Raw genomic sequence first — 21,130 nt, forward strand, 5'->3', positions numbered from 1 at the left:
GTGTAATAAGGGGTTTTGTGGGGAGGCCTAAAACTCCAGTGATAGTTATACCGGAGGGAGTTAGGGGTCCAGAGAATTCGGGAAGGGTAGAGTAGGTAGCCCTGGTATCGAGGAGGAAGGAAATGGTCTTACCTGCTACCTGTAGCTTTACCTTAGGCTCACCCGAGGAAATGATGACCGGGCTAGGCGTGCCAGGGCATCTTCAGTCCTGTGGCCAGACCTAAGAAGTCAGTGACCCTTTGTAGGGGAGGAGAAGTAGGCGTGGGGGTAGAGGGCCCCAGCACTTGAGAGTGACTGGGGCAGTCTATTCCCCAGTGACCATTTTGTTTGCAGTGGGGGCATGGCCCTCTTGGGGGCTGTGGGTTTGGGCATTGTCTTGCCCAGTGACCAGATTGGTGGCACCGATAACACGGTCCTGGCGGGGACTTGGTGTTGAGCCCTTTGCCTTTTAGGTCAGGTTTGTGGGTGGCCTGTAGGGCTCGGGCTAACATGAGGTATTCCTGTTCTTTCCTCTTTTGTCTTTCTTCTTTAGCTGCTGCTTCTCGGTTGTGATATACTTTGAAAGCTGGGTTTAAAAGGTCTTTTTGGGGTGTTTCTGGCCCTTGATCCAGTTGTTTTAGTTTTCGTTTGATGTCTGGGGCTGATTATGAGATAAAATGTGCGTGAAGAAGTGTTTTCCGGCTGGGTTGGTGGGGTCCAGGCGAGTGTATTTTTGAAATGCTTGGGAGAGTCTGTCTAGGAATTCCCCTGGATTTTCGGTTGGTTTCTGAATGATTTCTTTAATTTTGTCATAATTGACTGCTTTGTTGGCCAATTTAGTGAGAGCTTGAATTAGGTATGCGATTAATTGGTCTCGGGTATCCCTGTGTGCGTGTCGGGGTTGGTAGTCCCATGTGGGATCATCAGAGGGAACCGCTTGTCTGCCTGTAGGCAAACGTGGGTTGTTGGTATGTGCTTCTTCGGCTATCTTCTGAGCAGGTACCCACACTCTGTCCCGGTCAGGGACGGAAAGAGAGAAGGAGAGGATGATGTGGAGGTCCTGCCATGTGAGGTAATAAGATTGTGTGAGGTATTTAAATTCTTTTATGTATGTATCTGGGTCGGATGGAAAGGAGCCTAGGCGTTTTTCAATTTGGCTTAAATCGGAGAGGGAGAAGGGGTACAGCAACTCTAACAATGCCCTCTGGTCCAGCTACTTCACGCAGTGGAAATATTCCAGTGGTGGGAAGTTGGGGGTGCCGAGGTCGTAAGTGTGGGGGAGAAGGTGGGGAAGGGGGAGAAGGCGGAGAGGAGGGGCTGGAATGGGGGGGAGTTGGGAGGAGGAGGAGGTTGAGGATGGTGGGGGGGATGGGAGAGCAGGGACTGCTGTGGTCTTGAGGGTCAAATGTGTCTTCGGGATTGTTGTCTGATATTGGCATTCAGGCTAGGAGGACTTGTGAGGTGGAGCACGAGGAACAGAGGGAGGGTTGGGAGCAGAGGAAGGAGAAAGCCTGGACGTAAGGTATTTCACCCCATTTTGCGGATTGCAGACAAAAGCTGTTTAGGTCTCTTAGCATGTTGGCAAAACAGGTGCCGTTTTCTGGCCATTGAGAGTTGTTATCAAGTTTGTATTGTGGCCAAATGTTGCAGTAAGTGATGAGTTTTTTTGGCTTAATTTCTGGGAGGCCCAATTTTGTTAAATTCTTTAGGAGACATCCGAGGGGGGTTCGGGGATCGATCGGTGACCCTGCGGCTCCCATAGTGCTGTGGCGATTAGCTTGAGCCCCGAGCGTCCTCGGAGTTAAAGCTACTGGAAAAGTAGACCCCTCCTGGAGGGCTGAAGAGGGAAGAGGTAGGGGGTCGTCACCACCACTACACTCTGCCCAAGGTAATGAGTGGGATGGAAGACTAGGCGCCGAGATTTTCGGGTTAGAGGCTGGTGCAGCCGGGATGTGGCTGAGCCGGGTGACCATCGCAGGGCAGGAGCAGGCCAGGGAACGGATCCATCCGGAACAGCCGACGGAGGAGAGACCGGCTGCGAGGGATGGACAATACCTTACCTCGAATTTCCGGAACGGCAGGTGTGAAGGGAAACCCGGGCCGGCCAGTCAACCCGTTAGGGGATCCTCCAGGCACTCGGCTCCCGGGTTTGGGCACCAGAATGTAAGGAAATTCTCTGGGCCAGAGTCAGAAACAGGCTTTATTGGAGGAAAACCCGCCGGGCAGTACTCTCAGGTAAGGAGAGGAGCGTCTGCTTTTCAGGCTGTGAGGAGTTTTTTATAGGGCAGGTAGGCTTAGCTGGTGTGGCTTGATAAGGTTGGTATAAGCGGGCATATACAGAAGCAGAAGTTTGCGGTTATCATGCAGAAGCAGAAGCTAGGATCCTGGCTAGCCTGGCGGCTTTCTCCCATCTGGCTTGGTGGGCCGGGGTGTGTGTGGGGGAGAAGGGGAGGGGGTAGGGTGAGAGTTATACACTGACATGTGCAAGGAGTGCCCTGCCACACAGGGGTGTCCCCCGTGTAGGGTAGCCCCATGCGCCAGGAGTGCGCCAAGAGTGGGCCCCCTAAGGAGAGCTGCCCAGCTCAAAAGGAAGTGCAGCCTGCCCAGCACAGGCGACAGCACACAGGGAGAGCTGACACAACAAGATACTCAACAAAAAGAAACACAGATTCCCATGTCACTGACAGCAACAGAGGTGGACCAAGAAAAACGTGCAGCAAATAGACACAGAGAGCAGACAACTGGGGGGAGGGGGGTGGCGGAGAGGAGAGGAGAGAAATAACTCTTTTAAAAAATAAAATAAAATGCATTAAAGTTGCTCTTGTAAATGCCTCAAATGCATATTCCAGAGTTATTGCCCATACTGAAATTTAAATAGGATAGGAAGTACATTTTTTAAGAAAAGGAAAAAAAATATTTACAGCTTTTGTCAGTTTTTAAAAATTTGTTATTGGTTATGAGTTCTTTGTTCATTTACAGTAAGCATTCAGCATTCAATTTGTGTTTTAATTAAAGCATCCCCCAAATTAAATATAATCCAGGCCCCACAAACTCTGCATCGACCATTGCATAAGCAGAGAGAGAAAAAAAATCCTAAAAACGGAAGACTGCACCATGAAAAACGTGATTACGTCTGGTCTCTAAAATAGTTTTGTGAAAAATATACACGCAAACCTATATATTTTATGTTAATGATAAAATCTTTTTGTTAATAACAAGAGTAGTTGTTTTAAAAAGCAGACAAAAAATAAGAAAATAATTAAAACCCAATCCACCTTTCCCCGGACCAAACTATCCCCCAAGAGACAGGCTGTTGAACTATCCTCCACCTGCCAACACTGGTTACATCCACGCCTGGTGCGTCCTGCCAGCTGTGGGGGTCAAGAAAACTAAGACAAACGCTCAAGGGGAGCTCCTGGGTTTCCAAAGGCAGAGGAAGAACAACCCGCCCCGCCCCGAAGTCCTTCCCGCCCCCACCCGCCCCCACCCGCCCCCACCCGCCCAAAACGCAAAAAGCGCGAATACTTTCAGTTCGCTTCTCTCCATCGTCTCCTCCAGGGGCTGACTGTGCCGTCCCGCTTGCTCTGGGGCTTCGGAGAAGATAGTCCGGGTCTCGAGGTGCCCCGCGCAGAAGAGCGCAAGGAGTGAGCAGGCGCAGTTGAGGAATCGTCTTTCCGCCCCGGTCTCATCGTCCGGTCAGGTAAATTCTTTTCTAAACTCTGTCTTCCACGGGTCAGGTAAATTCTTTTCTAAACTCTGTCTTCAATGCAAATGTCCCTTGGCTGACCAGTGGCTCAACTTCGGAGGCGCAGTCTCCACCGCGCAGTGGGGGCAGCGCAGCCTGAGCGAGGCGCGGGCGCGCGGTGGCCTGCCCCGCGGGCGCTGGTCCAGCGTCTGGGTCAGGACCAGAGGCGGCTGCGGGGCCGCAGCGCCCGCACGGTAGCCCCGGGCTGCGCTACTCCTCCTGGGGCGTCCACCCAGGGCTGCAGCGGGTGGTCCCTGGAAAGAGCCTGGGATGGCAGAGGAGGCAGCTGCCCTCCTCTTCAGAAGGGGTGGCCAAGTCCTTTCTCGGATTGAGGGAAATGTTTCTATATCCATGGATATTTTTTTCGGGCTCTTAATGGGGATTTACCTGATGATGTAGATCGTAAAGTAGAAGAGTTAAAGGAAGGAGAGCTAGAGCAGGAACCTGTCTGAGAGTGATGGATGTGAGACAGAGTTAGTGAGAAAGAAAGGGAGGAGCAGAGAGAGTGTGGGCAGACTGGAGTCAGCTGCCTGCGTTCAAATACTGGATTGCTGCTTTACTAGCTTTGTGACTGGCAAAATGCTTACCCTATCCTGCCACAGTTTCATCTTTTGGAAAAAAAAAAAACAATGTGCTGGGCATATTTGTATTAATTACCTCATAGGGCCATTACAAGTACTAAATGAAATAATATTTGTAAAACACTTAAAATCATATTACTATGCCTATATATCTTACTTTTTGACAATATCTAATCAGTTACTCATAAATTTAATCTGGGAGCCCTCCTTGGATGTGACACAGATTTGTGTTCAAATCTTGGTTCTGACTATGAAACCTTTAATCATGTGCCCTATCTATGCTTCCTTTATTTTATCTCCGAAGAAAGGATACAATTTTTTCAATATTAGAATTCTTGTCAGGATCAATAAGATAATGTTCTTAAGGCATCTGTGTCATTTTTTAGAGAAATGAGTCAGTGGAAATTAGTAGCATTCTATGTGACCTCATCCACATAAGCAGGCATTGTGGGCACAGTGGCCTAAGAGTGTATCATCTTCCAATATTTTCACTTAGAACTGCACAAAAAGTAAAAAGTTGATATACACATGTGTAGTGGGTTGAACAGCAGCCTCCAAAAATAAACTGTCTACTCCTAAGTGTGGGTAACTAAAAATGTGACCTTATTTGTATGTACAAAGGGTCTTCGCAGACATAGCTAAGTTAAGGATTTTGAAGGCGGGTTCTATATACAATGACAAATACCCTGATGGGAGATTATCAGGGAGATTTTTCCAAGACAGAAGAGGAGAAGACACACTCAGAAGAGAAGACCATGTGATTGGAGTTATGCATCCTCCAGCCAGGGAGTATGTGGAGCCAACAAGAGCTGGAAGAGATAGGGAAGGATTCTCTCCTAGAGCCTTTAGAGGGGGTGTGGCCCTAATGACTCAGGGATTTGAAACATCTGTCATCCAGAATGTGAGAGAAGAATCTATTTTTGTTTCAATCCAGGTAGCTCACTTTGTGGTAATTTGTTGCAGTAGTCTTGGAAAATGAATACAACAGACCACACTCAGGATGCTGATAAGTGCCTTGGATACCCAAAGCTAGAGATGAGCTGGGAATCTCCTATTGCACTCACAGGCTCTTCTGGGTTTGCAGGTCACCTGGCAGCCGTACTCACCATGAAGTCGCCCATTTGTCTGGTGGAAAACAAGAATGAACATCTGCTGGTGAACAAGCAGGCTGTTCAGATTCTTGAGCACATTTCCCAGCCTGTGGTGGTGGTGGCCATTGCAGGGCTGTATCGCACAGGCAAATCCTACCTGATGAACCGGCTGGCAAGACAGAACCATGGTGAGTGTTGGCCCAGAACAAGGGCCAGTAGCTTCATCCCAGCCGTGTCTTAGTTTCTTAAGCCTCCGCCAGCAACACTGGAAGGAAGAACCGGACTTCTCGTGATAAACAAAACTTCTAATTCTAATTCTCACCAGCAAATTGTCTTCCTTACCATAATCCCTTCTGTACTGGGAAAAAATTTAGTGAGTATTGTTCAAACCTAAACGTCAAACATCATGCAGGAAGCTTTGTTAATCAGCACACCAATGCCTTACCAGGCAACGCTTTTCATATTTCAGGGGGAGTGATGAGAACTAGAGCAGTGGGCACACTGGGGGGTGCTTTGTAACAAATAAGAACAGATAGGGTGCAGTCCGGGGAGTGTTGTGCTCCTCCCTGGGAAGGCTGCCCACTTTCTTGGGAACTGACACAGAAACCTTAGAATGTCCTGCCTGGGGAGTGTTTTGTTCCTTCCTGATGAGGCTGGCCACTTCCTCGGGAGTTGATGTAGTACTCATAAGTTGGCATCTATAGTTCATTGATTAGGAGCTCCATGAAAGGTGTAGTCCTTGATCAGGCCAGGTGAATTCCCACCCTGGGAGACGGTGATCTGTGTTCACCTGTTGCTTTCAATTGAGACTGTGGTATGGGCTGCTGATTCTGGGCTTCCCAGCTGTGAGCTAGATGTTGCTGAGTTTGTATGCAAGACTGTTCTATTTATCTGTCATTTTGTGACTCTACTCAATATTGCTTTAACCTTTTGACTGGTTATGTTATTCTTGTTTCTCACTCTAATTATCAGTATAGACTTATTAAACTAGATATGCATATATATATTTATATTGCATCCAATTGGGGCTCTGGCTGGAAGTGGGCCAGGTATATTGGTGTGTCCCCCAGTTTGGTGAGCTTATTTCTATAGTATGTATATCATAAAGGATTATGATGCAGCAGTTGAACCCCTGTTTGTAGACAATCCTTTGCTTACTTTTTATTTTCCCAATTATTAACAAAAGTTTAATAAAATAAAGGTATATCTGTGTTTTGCTTTCTTAGGCTTGAGTTAATTAAGTCATTATATCAATCTATATACATATCTACATAGCAAAGCATTAACAAAGGATTTTATTTAGCAGAAAACCCTCTCATGCTCTTTGTTTTAAGACTGTTAGAGAAAATCTTTCTGAATAGTGCTCAGAATCCCACACTGCTATTACTAGTTCAAGCCCTGAACTTGTGCAACATATCTCTTGCTTATTCCCATTCATTACAAACATGCATGGTCATCTTTCACCTTAAAAATCCTTTCTGGACTCCATATTTTGTTGTGGGTAACACTCATATTTTTACCATTTTTCAAAGGGAAGATATATTTTACTCAGTGTCCTTTTTCCATTCCTTCTCTTCTCATGTCTCTGGTCAATCCACTCTTTGGTGGCCTTGAAACACAACCTTCTTTCAACTTCTTCTGTGGTGAACCAATTACCTCTCTTTCCTCCATTTCAGTGGATGCATACTTTACTTTCCTCAACTCTTTGAAACAGGTGACACACATCATAGGACATTCTTGTTGATTTGTTGAAAGCATCATCTTGTTTCCTGGGGCACTTAGAATCCCACAGGCCTGATTCTGTAGCCCCTGAGCTGCGGGGCTACCTGCTGCCACAGTGTGTTGCTTTCTCCCCGCCCCTGCAGGCTTCCCACTGGGCTCCACGGTGCAGTCTGAAACCAAGGGCATCTGGATGTGGTGTGTGCCCCACCCCTCTAAGCTGGACCATACCCTGGTCCTTCTGGACACTGAGGGTCTGGGGAATGTGGAAAAGGTGAGTCAGAGGCATATACAGCAACTTATATGCTGGATTTTCTCCTTATATCTTCTTGATTGTTTAAACTGATGTGATCTGTTCCTGAAATCTTGATATGCAACTGTAGCAAAAGATGCAAATTTGCTCTCTTTGACCCTTACCTCTAGGTAAGATCAGATATTGGGATGTATAGGTATAATCTTTTACTAATTGGCCCAGGAGTGAATGATTTGATTCCACTTCAATACAAAATTATTGAGCAGCTGAGTTCCAGACCTCGGCACTTAGTACTGCAGTTATTATGGAACACAGTAAAGGCCCTGCTCTCAAAGAGCCTTTATCCTGTTGAGGACACAACATATGTGCAGTCAGAATTCATAGAGAGTTCATTGGGAAAGAGGCAGGTTGGGAAGAGGGAGAAGCTGCATTCAACATAAACCATTGGACTCCAGCGCTTCCATGGGAGGCTCTGTGGCCTGGATGGTCCGAATGGCTCCTATAGGGATGCTGAGTTGGGACTAGAGTTTGAGGCTTCTATCCTCTTGGCACTGGTCAATCACTGAAGGGCTCCCCTCGAAGCCTTTCACACTAAGGGGGCTGACAGTTGAGGGCCACCTCTCAATTGCAGTCCAACAGCTGTCCTCCAGTCCTGAAGGGGCGGGGTGGGGGGGCAAGGCAGCATATCACAGGTAAGACTCTTAAATGTTAGAGTAACGTGGTAGGAAGGAGAGCGGCAGCAGCGCCCACCCAGGGGATCAAGAAGGCTTCACTTCCCAGCTCCAAGCTACTGGAAGACATCTGCATTTAGGGCTGGAGCTAAGGGAGCTGGGTCTTCATTTCCTAGGTGAAGCTCATCAGCTGCACACACACAACGCTCAGGAAGGCTTTGCTCTAACTCTGACTGCACTGACATCAGAAGGCATGTGCTTGAGCTACAAAATCATTTTTTTTTTTTTTAGATTTATTATTTTTATTTATTTAATTCCCGTCCCCTCCCCCGGTTGTCCGCTCTCTGTGTCTCTTTGCTGCGTCTTGTTTCCTTGTCTGCTTCTGTTGTCGTCAGCGGCAGGGCATGGAAAGTGTGGGCGGTGCCATTCCTCAGCAGGCTGCATTTTCTTTCGCGCTGGGCGGCTCTCCCTATGGGTGCACTCCTTGCGTGTGGGGCTCCCCTACGCGGGGGACACCCCTGTGTGGTACGGCACTCCTTGCGCACATCAGCACTGCGTGTGGGCCAGCTCCACACAGGTCAAGGAGGCCCGGGGTTTGAACCGCGGACCTCCCGTGTGGTAGACGGATGCCCCAACCACCGGGCCAAAGTCCGTTTCCTACAAAATCATTTTAAATGTACGTCTGGTATTTTAGCTGTAGCATAAATTCACGAAATGAATGATTTCTCTTTCTGTCTTTGTCTTATTTGGGAATTATTTGGAAGCATATCTAAAATGCTATAGTCTATAATTCTACTCAAAGAGAAGTTAGAAATTCTTTGTTAACATTCAAAACCACATATCAAACATAGCTATGGCCTTATCTATATATAAGTAATTGTTTGTTATAGTCTCCTTCTTATCCTAATTTTTAAAAAATTAGCATTTTTGGAGAAAGAAAGTACTGAGGTGCTATTTTTCCCCACACTCCCATATATATGCTTCTATGTGTACATCCCAGTGTTTCCATTGTTCAAAGAATCAGTGCCAAATATTACACACTGTATGCAGCAGAAATGATTTGTTGATGATGGTATAGTTTAAGCAATGCTATAATTTATACAAACAAGTTTGCCTGACCTTTAAGGCCTTCATCAGCCTGTAACAGCTCACTTTCTAGTCTTGTCTTCTATATCCACCTTCTGCTGCAGTCAGACTCTTAACTCTGTGCTTACTGCCAAGTACCCCGACATGACAACATGTCGTATTTTGCTTACGTAGGCCTTTCCCCCTGTAGGATCTCTTCATTTTTTCAAGTGCATATTCTGCAAATGATTTAACACCCAGCTTGAGGATTCCAGGAACCTACATATTATACAACTTTAAAAGCTTCCGTTTTTCCTTAATAGAATCATCATTTTTAACTTAATATTACGGCTCCAGATTCCTCTATTTACCTTCATTACTGAAATTTAAGCTGCTTGCAGATACTGTCATCTGTGTTGCCTTGATTTTTTTCTGCCTGTTTTCCACTGCTTTGAAACAGTAATCTCCAGAGTAACAATTGCCATTATTTCTTTAGATTCCTGACCTTAAGAGCACTGAGAAATATCAAATTTATAAATAAATTATTGAATGTAACTGGATAAAATTTGAATCCCCAGTTGTGCCTACCATAGTATATTTCTTGGAGCTTATGACCAATAAATGTGTGTTGAATGAATATGTGAAAAGATCTACCATTGAACTCCTAACTGGACCCCAAGGATTGTACTAGTTTTATTTATATATATATTATTTTCCTTTATCTCACTGAGGAAAAAAAAACACTATGAGTATTAGAACCCTCTTAAAGATGAGGAAACTGAGATTACAAAAAATGTTGTCATGGTCCCAGCTGAGATTCACATCATGTCAGTCTTCGTAGCCTGTCTTTGCCCATCTGGTATGTTAGCTGAAATATCTGACCAATGGAATAAATGTCTGGATGGGTTCCTAACGAGTGGCCTCCTAAGTCCCCTGCACTAATGTGTGCTCCAGGGTGACCCTAAGAACGACTCGTGGATCTTCGCGCTGGCCGTGCTTCTGAGCAGCTCCTTTGTCTACAACAGCATGAGCACCATCAACCACCAGGCCCTGGAGCAGCTGCAGTATCCTTCAGGACCCCGCCCAAGGTCACTGGTTTACGGGCAGGGAGGCTGGGTGAGAGTCTTCTCTACCATGTCGTTGCCTTTGGTAAATGGAGGTGACACAAGGCAAAAGAGAGAGTTTGAATATTTCTAAGGGAAATGTGGGCATTTTGGGGTGGGAGCTTCTTTTCCTTAGCCAAATCTAGCTACGTGACAGAGCTCACAGAACTGATCAAGACCAAGTCCTCAACCACACCCGAAGAAGTCGATGATTCCACAGACTTTGTGAGTTTCTTTCCAGATTTTATCTGGACTGTACGGGATTTCACTCTGGAGCTAAAGTTGAAAGGTCACCCCATCACAGAAGATGAGTACCTGGAGAATGCCTTAAAGCTGATTCCAGGTCATATCATGATCTAGTAATGGATTTCCAGGAGGGGGTGGGATCTACTGAACAGGGTCAGTCACCTCTGGGATTTCATTTGCCTTTGTATGTGATGTTAGATTGAGTTCAACAGACATGGTGACTGGGAGGTGTCTTGAAACACTCTAGGGACTGGAGGTGAAGCTCACCCAAGAGGACAAGAGCCTCATGTACAACATTATTCAAAACCAGTTTGTGCTTCTCTTGATTGGTACCTCAAGTACCTTAAGTACCCAATTACAGTGTGTGCTACAACTTTCTAAAGACCAGATACTTGTTTTTAATTTGGTGCCTACATTTGTTTGAGGAAAACAGCTAACCAGATACTTGTTACATGTAAAATCATGATGAAAAGCTTTATCTAATTAAAAAATATATTCCACTCATTTAATCTTATTCTTCTCAAGAACATGTAAAACTTTCTAGTGCCTGGATTGTTCATCTTGTACAAAAATGACTTTATGCTCTAAAAAATCTTGAAGAAGTATGTCTTTTCAATCTATACCCTTATAACATTTCTACTAATCATCATACTATTTGTTTTTCCCTCTCAGTCATACTTTCTTTTCTTTACAACATGTTAATATATGCAGTATTTTTCAAGGTAAATCGTTTTATTGGGTTGAAGTTATACAGATTGTTATCTGATGAAACTACGAGAGAAATATCAATTAGTATATCATCATTCTTTCTTTCTTTGTTTCATTCATGCTTTCTTAAAACCTTTATTGAGAAATTGGCTAAGCACAGCAATGGCCCTATCAATTCAAAATAGTCCTTGTCCTCTAAGAGTCAAATTCAATTTGGTTACACTTAGTCATCAGAGGATTTTGCTAAAAGTTGGTAGCACTATACAAATTGTTTTTAGTTTTCCTGACTTAACCAGTGTGTCATCCGCTTCTTTCTAAAATTGTCCCATTATCTTTGTTTGTGGCTTTTCTCTTGATTTGGTCCCACACTCAATTTCTATATAGGTTTAAGTAGACTAAAAATATATGTTTGATGTCCCTTGCATCCAGCCATTTATTCAATAAACATCTATATTGGACACGATGTTTACTTCTGAGGGTAACAACCATAGATTTTTTGTTATTGTTCTTGTTGTTTTTTCACTTAGGAGAGATGCTGCCTCAAATTTCTCTCCAGAGTTATGTCGTTGGTATAAGTTTGATTTGCAGAGAAGTATTGTGTTGATATTAAAGAAGTTCTATAAACATAAAAGTATTCAAAGATAAAAAATCCCTAGCCATAAGAATCTTCAACTCCCTTACCCAATGTGCCCATTGTAATCCCTGTTTTTTCCTTCCCTCAGGCATGAATGCCAAAATCCAAATATCCAATTTGCCCAGGGAGTGCATCAGGAATTTCTTTCCAAAACGGAAGTGCTTCATTTTTGATCGGCCAACAAATGACAAAGAGCTCCTAGCCCATATTGACGATGTGTCAAAAGACCAGCTGGATCCTAATTTCCAGGAGCAAACAAACCTTTTCTGTTCTTATATCTTCACCCATGCCAGAGCCAAGACCCTCAGAGAGGGAATCATGGTCAATGGGCCTCGTGAGTCTCCTTTTTGCCTTTCTGTCCAGCCTAGTAGGTGTTGAATATATTATGTAATGAGGTTCTCAGTAGTTTTGTTTGAGTCTATATAAATGTATGGATATGTAAGGTATGGGTATGAAGAAATGTGGATATTTTTATATGTATCTCGTTTTGGTGAGTTTAAAAATCCCTCTTCAAAATTGTAAATTTTGAAGGCTTTCATGTATTAAATAGAAAAAAAAAACAATTTGGGTAAAATCTGGGTATAAAAACAGAATGCTGTTCACTCAGGGCTCTCCTATATGATGAGTTTTCCTTTCAAGGAGATTATGAAGATATTTTTGGGTATTGAAAGCAGTCCAGAAGTAAATATTACCATTAAGTCTTTGGAAATACATTAGATTCTTAAAATTAGTCATACATAAAATCTGATGTACGCCCATCATGTCTACATGTATAATCTGCTGTCTCTTCAATTTCTTTCCATGGAAAATAATTTTTATGCTATGTCTAAAGTATGTTAGCTGAAGGTGCATATTTAATTTATTAAATACGTGACCTGAAAAACCATAAAATAAGAGTTAATAGGAAAGTAAAGGTGATGATCTTAAAAGAAGTTAGAGTTTGATTTGTGTGTGTGTGTGCATATGTGAATTTAGAAATGTAGTCTCAGAATCCTGGAACCATTGAAAGAGAATTTTTAATTTATCTGCTGTATTTTGTACCTTATCCAGGACTGGGGTCTCTGGTGGTGACCTATGTGGATACCATCAACAGTGGAGCGGTGCCTTGTTTGGAGAACGCGGTGACAACACTGGCCCAGCGTGAGAACTCGGTGGCCGTACAGAAGGCAGCCGACCACTACGGCAAGCAGATAGCCCAGCGAGTAAAGCTCCCCACAGACACGCTCCAGGAGCTGCTGGACGTGCACATGGGCTGTGAGAGGGAAGCCACTGCCGTCTTCATGGAGCACTCTTTCAAGGATAATGAACAGGAGTTCCAGAAAAAGCTTGTGGTACTTTGCCTTACTATGTAAACTTTGTGACTCTTTCCCTAAAGGAATTAAGCCTAGAGCTACCCTTCTAGACTTCTTTCAGGGTCATCTCTCACTCAAGGATAAGGTAGTCTGGATTTTACTTATAGCGGAATATATTTCTCTTTTTTTTTTACACTCTTTAAAGTTTGGACACTTTATCCAGTAATTTATATGATCACTGAAACAGAATAAATAGACCTCATCTTTAAGTGAACACGTTGATGGATTCAAAGCCTACATAGAACACTCACAAATGAACCCTGAGCTTGTTACTTTTTTTGTGCACACTCTGCGAATTTTAGGAACCAAAATTTTTCTTTTCAGATGCACATACCAGGCCATCCTGTAACTTCCATTGCTCTTGTTTGATCATTGTGCCATTGAAGATAGAATCACCTAATGCTGCAGCAGCTAGGAACCACAAAGATCATGTGATGCAACCCCATGCATGTCACAGAAGAGGAGCCTGAGACCGAGGGGCATTAAGAGGGTTTTTAAGTTGGGAAAGAACCAAGTCTCCTGATTCAGATCCATTCTGTGTCCTACCCCACTAGAATGTTTTTCTCGGGAAGACCGCGGTTCAACCCACTCTTCTACTAGTTTCTTTGAAATTTGATTTCCCCAGTACGTGTGTTCTGGTGACTTTCCTTTCCTTTTCCCTTGCAGGAAATCATAAAGAATAAAAAGGAGGCTTTCTTGCAGCAAAATGAACAAGCATCTCTTACATACTGCCAGGCTAGACTGAATCAGCTTTCAGAGGCCCTGATGGAAAGTATTGCAGCAGGAGTTTTCTGTGTTCCTGGAGGGCACAAATGCTACATAGAAGCAAAGAGAAGGATTGAACAGGGGTATTGGCAAGTGCCCAGGAAAGGAGTGAAGGTGAGGAACAGCAGAGCATGGGGAAGCTGACAGAGTGGATCAGGGGGTCTCTGGAAAATCTGAGAGCCCAGGCCCTGTTGTGAGGAGTCAGAGATCATGATACTTTTAGCTTCTAATGTCCAGTATTTGCTCTTTATTCCTGATGAGAGTAGAAATGTTCATCACCTATGAGAGAGTATGCATGTCAGAAATCCAGGAGAGACAGACAGAAAGTATCTATTTCTTCATCAAACTAAGTGGCAAGCTTTGTGCCAGGTCCTAGGATATATGGTTTAAAGTGAAAGTCTTTATACTTCTGATCAAAAGTGAGAGTCAATTGTAGGCAATTGCATACAGAATATAATGCTCAGAGTCCTGTGATCCTGGCTGGCACAGAGGATGATAAGAAATGTAATAATACTAATACAACTGAGATACATTGAAAACGTATTGCCTATGCAGCTGATAATAGTGTAAAGCTCTTTTCCCTAAGCATTTAAATTAAACCCTCCCCAGTACCAAAACATCTATCCTTATTATCCACATTTTAGAGATGTGATGTGGGAGACACAGGCCAGTTAAATAGTTACATAAATTTACAAATCTATCAGTGTCAGGGGAGGGGCAGCATTTCACACTGTACAGGTATCTTACAAAACCTTGTGGGGAGAGCAGTGTAGATTTTCAAGTATTTGTACATGTTGTTCAGGTCAAGATGTTATCTGAAGTTCAAAGTACTGTGTATACTTCAAAATATATACAATAGCACATAATTTTACTAGCTGGGCACTACAGCAAGTATTACGATATACTAAAGGGAAAGCATTTGGAGAGACAGACCAGAAGGAAATATGAGAATCTATGTTCACGCTAAGGAGCTTAGACCCCTTGTAGGAGGTTCATGGAATATTAAGCAGAAAGAAAAAAGACCTATACAGACTTGATTGTGCAGAATTAATCTCCATGGTGGAAATTTATGTTCTTTGCTCTTGTTGGTTTCTCAGGCAAAAGAAGTTCTCCAGAGCTTCCTGCAGGCACAGGTGGCAATAGAGAAATCCATCCTGCAGGCAGATAGAGCCCTCACTGATGGAGAGAAAGCCATAGCAGGTACAGGCACAAGTCCGGGAGGGGGGAGGGGGGGAGAGGGGGAGGGGGCGAGGTTCCTGCAGTGTCCTCTGGCAGCTCTAATAGGAAGACATTCCCAAACAGTGAGGCGCTCTCCTGATCACACACTCTGCTCAATCTGAAAACTACAAGGGAGGTATGGTTGTACATCTAGCTAGACACAGATTTTCCCACCATAGCTGAACTCTGCTCTGGGTGGTGTGAACACTGGGTGAATTCTGAGATTTGCCACTCTACTTTCGATCTGGTTTGGTCTCTGATATTAGGGGGTTGACCTCACGCCTGACCTGTTATTTCATTACCATTCTAATACTTCCATGGGATAGAGGAGCGGGCCATGAAAGAGGCAGCTGAGAAGAAACAGGAGCTGCTGAGGCAGAAACAGATGGAGCAGCAGCAGGAGATGGAGGCCAAAGAGAGGAGCATGCAGGAAAATATAGCCCAGCTGAGAGAGAAGCTGGAGAAGGAAAGGAACAACGAATTGAGAGAGCTGGAAAGAATGCTGGAGCATAAGCTGAAGGTAAGTCTGGCTGGGACCTAGGTTGTCCTGAATGTCATTGTCCTGGTACTTTGGGAAGAGAAGGGAAGCTGAATGCAAAACCATCCAGAAGAGCGCCATTCCAGTTCACTGCCTTTGCGCACTCAACTCCGGAGCCCCCCTGCCGCTTCAACAGCCCTTTGAGTTCTCGTTCACACTGAGGCTGGAGAGTCCAGGATGACTTTGGAAAATATAAAGAGGGTCTGAGCTGCTGTTTACAGTGATTCTAAAGTGACTCCTGAGGGCTGATTAAGCGTATTTCATCGCAAAGTGTGTTCAAAATAAACATCAATCAATTTGTTTTCCCAAGGTCCCTGCCAAGGAACCCTACTACCACCCAAAGACTCTGAGTTAGAACTATCAAATGTGTCCAGTCTTGGAAACACAGTGAACTGACAGCTTATAACATTGTTGTATTTTGTCCAAATATGGATAGCCTGCCCAAGTCACTATACCACAGCGGAATTGCTCTCTTCTCCCATCAGAAAGTGTATATGTCAGATTTCTAGATCAGCTTATAAGTTTCTGTTATTTCTAAAATATGAATGGGCATACCATCCTGAGTGGGATTGAGAATTGGTGCATTTGTACCTATGGGTCCCTCTCAAGTGGCATATCAAGAGATATTTCCACTGGAATATCTCACATGCCTGACTTGGCACCCTTGCAAAAAACTAACAATGGTGGGTGACTATTAATAAGGTTGTAAACTATGCTTCCTTTTACTGTCAATGTCCAAACCAGATGATAATCCTGTTGCAAATAGTGTCCTCACATTATCAAAGTAAAGGACAGACAGTTTTACAAAGTTCTAAATGCGTATTTTGAAAAATTCAGGATTTCTAAAATTTTACATCTCTCACCATTTTTTTAGGTCCAAGAGGATCTGCTTAAAGAAGGATTTAGGAAGAAATCAGAGGAGATGCATCCACAGATAAATCGTTTGCAAAATGTTATTGATTCTGTTAAAAATGATAATACTCCTTAGATTGTACGATGTTTGGACAGAATTGGCTCTGAGTTAACTTCAATCATCACTGCTCCAGTCCAATTAATGGACCACGTTGTAAAAGGCATTAGCTCAATATTTAAAAAGAAGTAGATGTTCTTTGTAGGAAAGTATAGAACGTGGATATATTCTTGTCTTGTTTTTGGCATATATGATTTTGCCTTTCATTCTTTCAAGTTTTAAGTGTGAAAAAGTGACTACTTATCAGTAGGATGTAAGTACCTGGCACATTAGATAGAATAAATGTTGGTATTATGAGTTAGTTTAAAGTAGAGCCCAACAAAGGTTTAGAACTGGGGTCAGCAATTTCTAGCTTGTGGGCCAAATCTTATCTGCTACCTATTTTTTCTTTGTTTGTAAAGATTTATTGGAATATACCAAGTTCATATGTTTATGTCTGCCTTTGAGTCACAAGGGCAGCATTGAGCAGTTACAATGAAAACTGCATGTCTAACAAAATCTAAGATATTTACTATCTAGCTCTTGAGAGAAGATGTTTTTTTGACACCACTTTAGAAGATAGGGTGGAGAAATAGACTAAATTTGCTATAGCAGTTAAACACTTGAAATAAACTTATCAAAAATGCTAGTGATAGTCACAAAAAGAATCATACAAAGTGTATACATTCAAGTCAATTCACGCTTAGTTTAATGTGTCTCAAATGAATAGGTATAAAGGTTTTTTTGGAAAAATGAAGTTTGACTCCATGAAAGTTTAAATTCAAATGCTTTACCTATTTTTAAAAATTGCCATAGGAATATAGAAGAGGAGTAATGAAGATGGACCACATTTACCTTTTCTAAAAACCTATTGTAGAGCTGCAGTAATTAGATCAGTGAAATACTGGGGCACAACATACAAATAGAGCCATGGAACAGGTGATGTATTCTGGATGTAGACCCAAATACTTACTGAGCTTGTCCAATTCAAAAGTATCATTTTGGATCAGTGGTAAAAGATGCCTGTTTGATAACCTCTCAGATAACAGCTATGTAGAGAAAGCAGAGTATAGGTCTTTAATATAACTTTAAAACAGCGATTTAAATTCACAGCTGAACATAGTCTTTCACATGAAGAATGAAACCATATTGGTAGATATTAGACAGCTAAAAAAAGTCTGGACAGTGATGTTCATAGCAGCATTATTCACAATTGCTAAAATATGGAAACAGCCCAAGTATCCATCAATCGATGAATGGGTAAACAAAATGTGGTATATACATACAATGGAATACTATTCAGCTGGAAGAAGGAATCAGGATGCGTATGACAACATGGATGAACCTTGAGGATGTTATGTAGAGTGAAATAAGTCAGACACAAAAGGACAAATATTGTATGGTCTTTCTACTATGAACTAAATGAGTAAACTCATGAAAGTAAACTATAGGAAATCGAATATAGGTTGAAAATGGAAGCCGATACTTGATGTATGTAAAATTTTTAATAAGGTTTATTGCAAATGTGTGGAAATGAATAGAGTTGATGGTAATGCACTATAGTGATTATAACTAACTGATGATTTCTAAATATGATTGTGGCTGAAAGGGGTAGTCTGTGGAGGTAATATTTAAATTGAAAGGGAGCTAGAGAATAATATGGAGAATGTATAATATAGTGATTTTGGTGGTGTGTGAAGATTGTCGATAAGGGTATTAATATAAGAATGATATTCCTTTACAAAGTGTTAACTATATAGTGATACATGGGAAAATTATAACTAATGTATCTTTATGGATTGTAGTAAATTGTGATATTTTTGTTACAGTGTCAAAGAAAGTAGGTCAATTCTAAGGGACAACAAGGGGGTGGATAAAGGTGGGTGGACTTTTTCCTTTTAGAGTAATGAAAACATTTTAAAATTGACTAAGGGATGACAGCACAACTCTGTGATGAATATGAGAGCCACTGAGTGTATACTTTGAATGGATTGTACAAAGCATGGAACTGTATAACACAATGAATCCTGTGGTGAAGAGTGGACTATAATTAACAGAACATGAGAACATCTCTCACTAACTATAACAAGTATATAATACTAATTCATAGTGTCATTACCTGGGTGGTTTGGAGGAAACAAACACCAAATGTAAGATACAGACTATAGTTAGTAGTAATGTTTTGAGGATGATCTTTCATAGTTTGAACAATTGTTTCCCAACAATGTTGTGAACTTACAAAACAAACATACCTATCATCATACAGGGCTCCCCCACATTCCCCCACCACCAACACATTCATAAATGCCTGGACAAATAATCGCTCATTTCTTCAGGAGGTATTCACTTTCATGTCGTGAGGGCCAAATACAATAACAGTAAAGCACAAGAAATTCTACAAGGGTGATTGATGGAATGAATGAACAAATATATAATGGTTGGATGAAGTAATAATTGGAACATTTTCTTTATCATTTAGAGCAGGGGCTCTTAACAACAGGTCCATGAGCTTAACTTTGAATTAAAAAAAAAACTCTTGTGGCGACGTGTTGGTGCAGTGTGACATATTTATTAAATAATACACAGTGTTGTGTGGACTTAGGAAGGAGTCCGTGGTTTTCACCTTACTGGCAAAGGGGTCCTAGAGTAAAAAAGATTAAGAATCTCTGATTTAGAGGGTTGATGAATCTCTCTCTCCTTTATTGGCATAAAGATATTCACAATATTCACTAGGACCATAACATCCATAGGATATTGCATGATATACTCTTTGATTCCTCATTGGTGTGATTTCTGTTTTCCCCCTTTTTCTAATGATTCTGAGTGGGCATGCATTTTATTAATAGTTTTCAAATAAGAAATGTTATTTTCTCTTTTGTTCTGTGTTTTCAAATTTATTAATTTTCTTTTTTAACCTCCATGACTTTCCCTTCTTCTTCATATATGGCATTTATTTTCTTCCTTTTCTTGTTTACTTGGACATAAGCTTGGATCAGTGATTTTAATCCTTTCTTTTCTTATTAATTCTTAAAAGTTTAAATTTTCCTCTAATCATTTCTCTAAACATATTCTTCAAATATTGATAGGCTTTATATAAAAAAATTTTTGAATTTGCTTTTAGTGTTTTACTTTTACCTTAAGAGTTATGTAGATTTGATTGCTTAATTTTCAATAATTTTTAATCAGTTTGATATAATGTTCTTATGGAAAACATTCTTTATAATTTTTTCCTATAATTTATTGATATTTGCTTTTTGTTCAACCATGTCTTTTCTTCATTTGTTTGTGTTGACTACTATAAATATTGCCTAGTTCAAATATGTTTAAATCATGGTATTAACATTTTTATGTCCATACATATTTAATTTTCCTGTCAATTATTGAGAGAGAAGTGTTACAGTCTTAGATATAATTACGGATTTATCTACTTCTAACTTTAGTTAATTTTTGTTTCATATTTTATGAAGTTCTACACATTCAGAACTGTTAGAGCGTCCTGATGAATTAGCACTGTAGTCTTTAGGAAATGTCCACCTTTATCTGATGACTGTTTTACTTAGGGTCTTTTTTTTTTTTTTTGCATGGTACTAATAAAGCCATCTCTCTTATGCTCCCTGTTTGCATTATATTTTCCCCATCTTTCATATTCCAACCTGTCTTTGTGTGTGTATTTAAAATGTGTCCCTTGTAAATAACATCTATTAGAGTGTTGAATTTGTATTCGGTCTGACAATTGCAGCTTTGAATTGGTATGTTTAATTCATTTGCGTTTAAGGCAATTATTGATATTAAGGGGTTAAAGTATATCATCTTGTTATTTGGTTGTTTTGTTGTTGTTGTTTTTGAGGATTCATGTTCTTGGTTCTTCTGAATGCTGGTGCCCTGCTATCAATTTCCCTTTACTGTACTCCATAATCATAAAGAGATAATTGACTAAAACATCTGTTTATTCCATGTAATAGTTGATACATTTCCATAATCAAAGACCTTTTCAAGTTGGAACAGATCCATCAGCCTTATCTGCAAAAGAGGGAATGGACAATGTGGTCTCACTGGATAAACTAAGTATCATAATTTTGGATGCCTTGCTATGCTGGTGCACCATGTTTGCCTTCATAAACTGACAGTAACTTTTGCTATCTTGCTGATTCTCATTTTTTTTCATAGAATGACCAATAGTTCTCATCATTTTTCATCCATTTTTAAAAGCTTCATTTCATTGTGGCATAATTTATGTCATATTAAGTATTAATTGCATTTGAATGTTCCCATCGAGAGTGTATAGTTTGGGGAGCAGATTTGGCTCGACTGATAGAGCATCCACCTACCATATGGGAGGTCCAGGGTTCAAACCCAGGGCCTCTTGACCTGTGTGGTGAACTGGCCCACACACAGTGCTGATGTGTGCAAGGAGTGCCATGCCATGCAGGGGTGTCCCCCGCATAGGGGAGCCCCACTCACAAGGAGTGTGCCCTGCAAGGCGAGCTGCACCACGCAAAAAAAGAGCAGCGTG

The 21,130-nt window shown here is 41.8% G+C and overlaps 1 protein-coding gene across 1 annotated transcript; it reads left to right on the forward strand.

Annotated features, from left to right (window-relative positions):
* The first annotated feature begins 3,508 nt into the window (after positions 1–3,508).
* Positions 3,509–20,752, forward strand: LOC101413655 (guanylate-binding protein 6-like). Its single transcript, XM_058303213.2, has 11 exons — positions 3,509–3,679; positions 5,390–5,584; positions 7,262–7,389; positions 10,059–10,168; positions 10,354–10,550; positions 11,884–12,129; positions 12,846–13,126; positions 13,814–14,026; positions 15,010–15,112; positions 15,457–15,650; positions 16,543–20,752. The coding sequence occupies exons 2-11, from the start codon at positions 5,413–5,415 to the stop codon at positions 16,654–16,656; spliced, it is 1,758 nt and encodes a 585-aa protein (XP_058159196.1). The 5' UTR covers positions 3,509–3,679; positions 5,390–5,412; the 3' UTR covers positions 16,657–20,752.
* The last annotated feature ends 378 nt before the right edge of the window (positions 20,753–21,130 follow it).

The sequence above is a fragment of the Dasypus novemcinctus genome, chromosome 9, assembly GCF_030445035.2.
Source record: "Dasypus novemcinctus isolate mDasNov1 chromosome 9, mDasNov1.1.hap2, whole genome shotgun sequence".
Lineage (NCBI taxonomy): Eukaryota > Metazoa > Chordata > Mammalia > Cingulata > Dasypodidae > Dasypus > Dasypus novemcinctus.

What these genes read in the sequence shown, in the direction of transcription:
- LOC101413655 (XM_058303213.2), top strand. Translation starts at nt 5,413, where the DNA reads ATGAAGTCGCCCATTTGTCTGGTGGAAAACAAGAATGAACATCTGCTG. An exon ending in TGCCTTAAAGCTGATTCCAG is followed by an intron (nt 10,551 to 11,883) that starts GTCATATCATGA and finishes TCCTTCCCTCAG; the next exon opens with GCATGAATGCCAAAATCCAA. An exon ending in AATCATGGTCAATGGGCCTC is followed by an intron (nt 12,130 to 12,845) that starts GTGAGTCTCCTT and finishes TACCTTATCCAG; the next exon opens with GACTGGGGTCTCTGGTGGTG.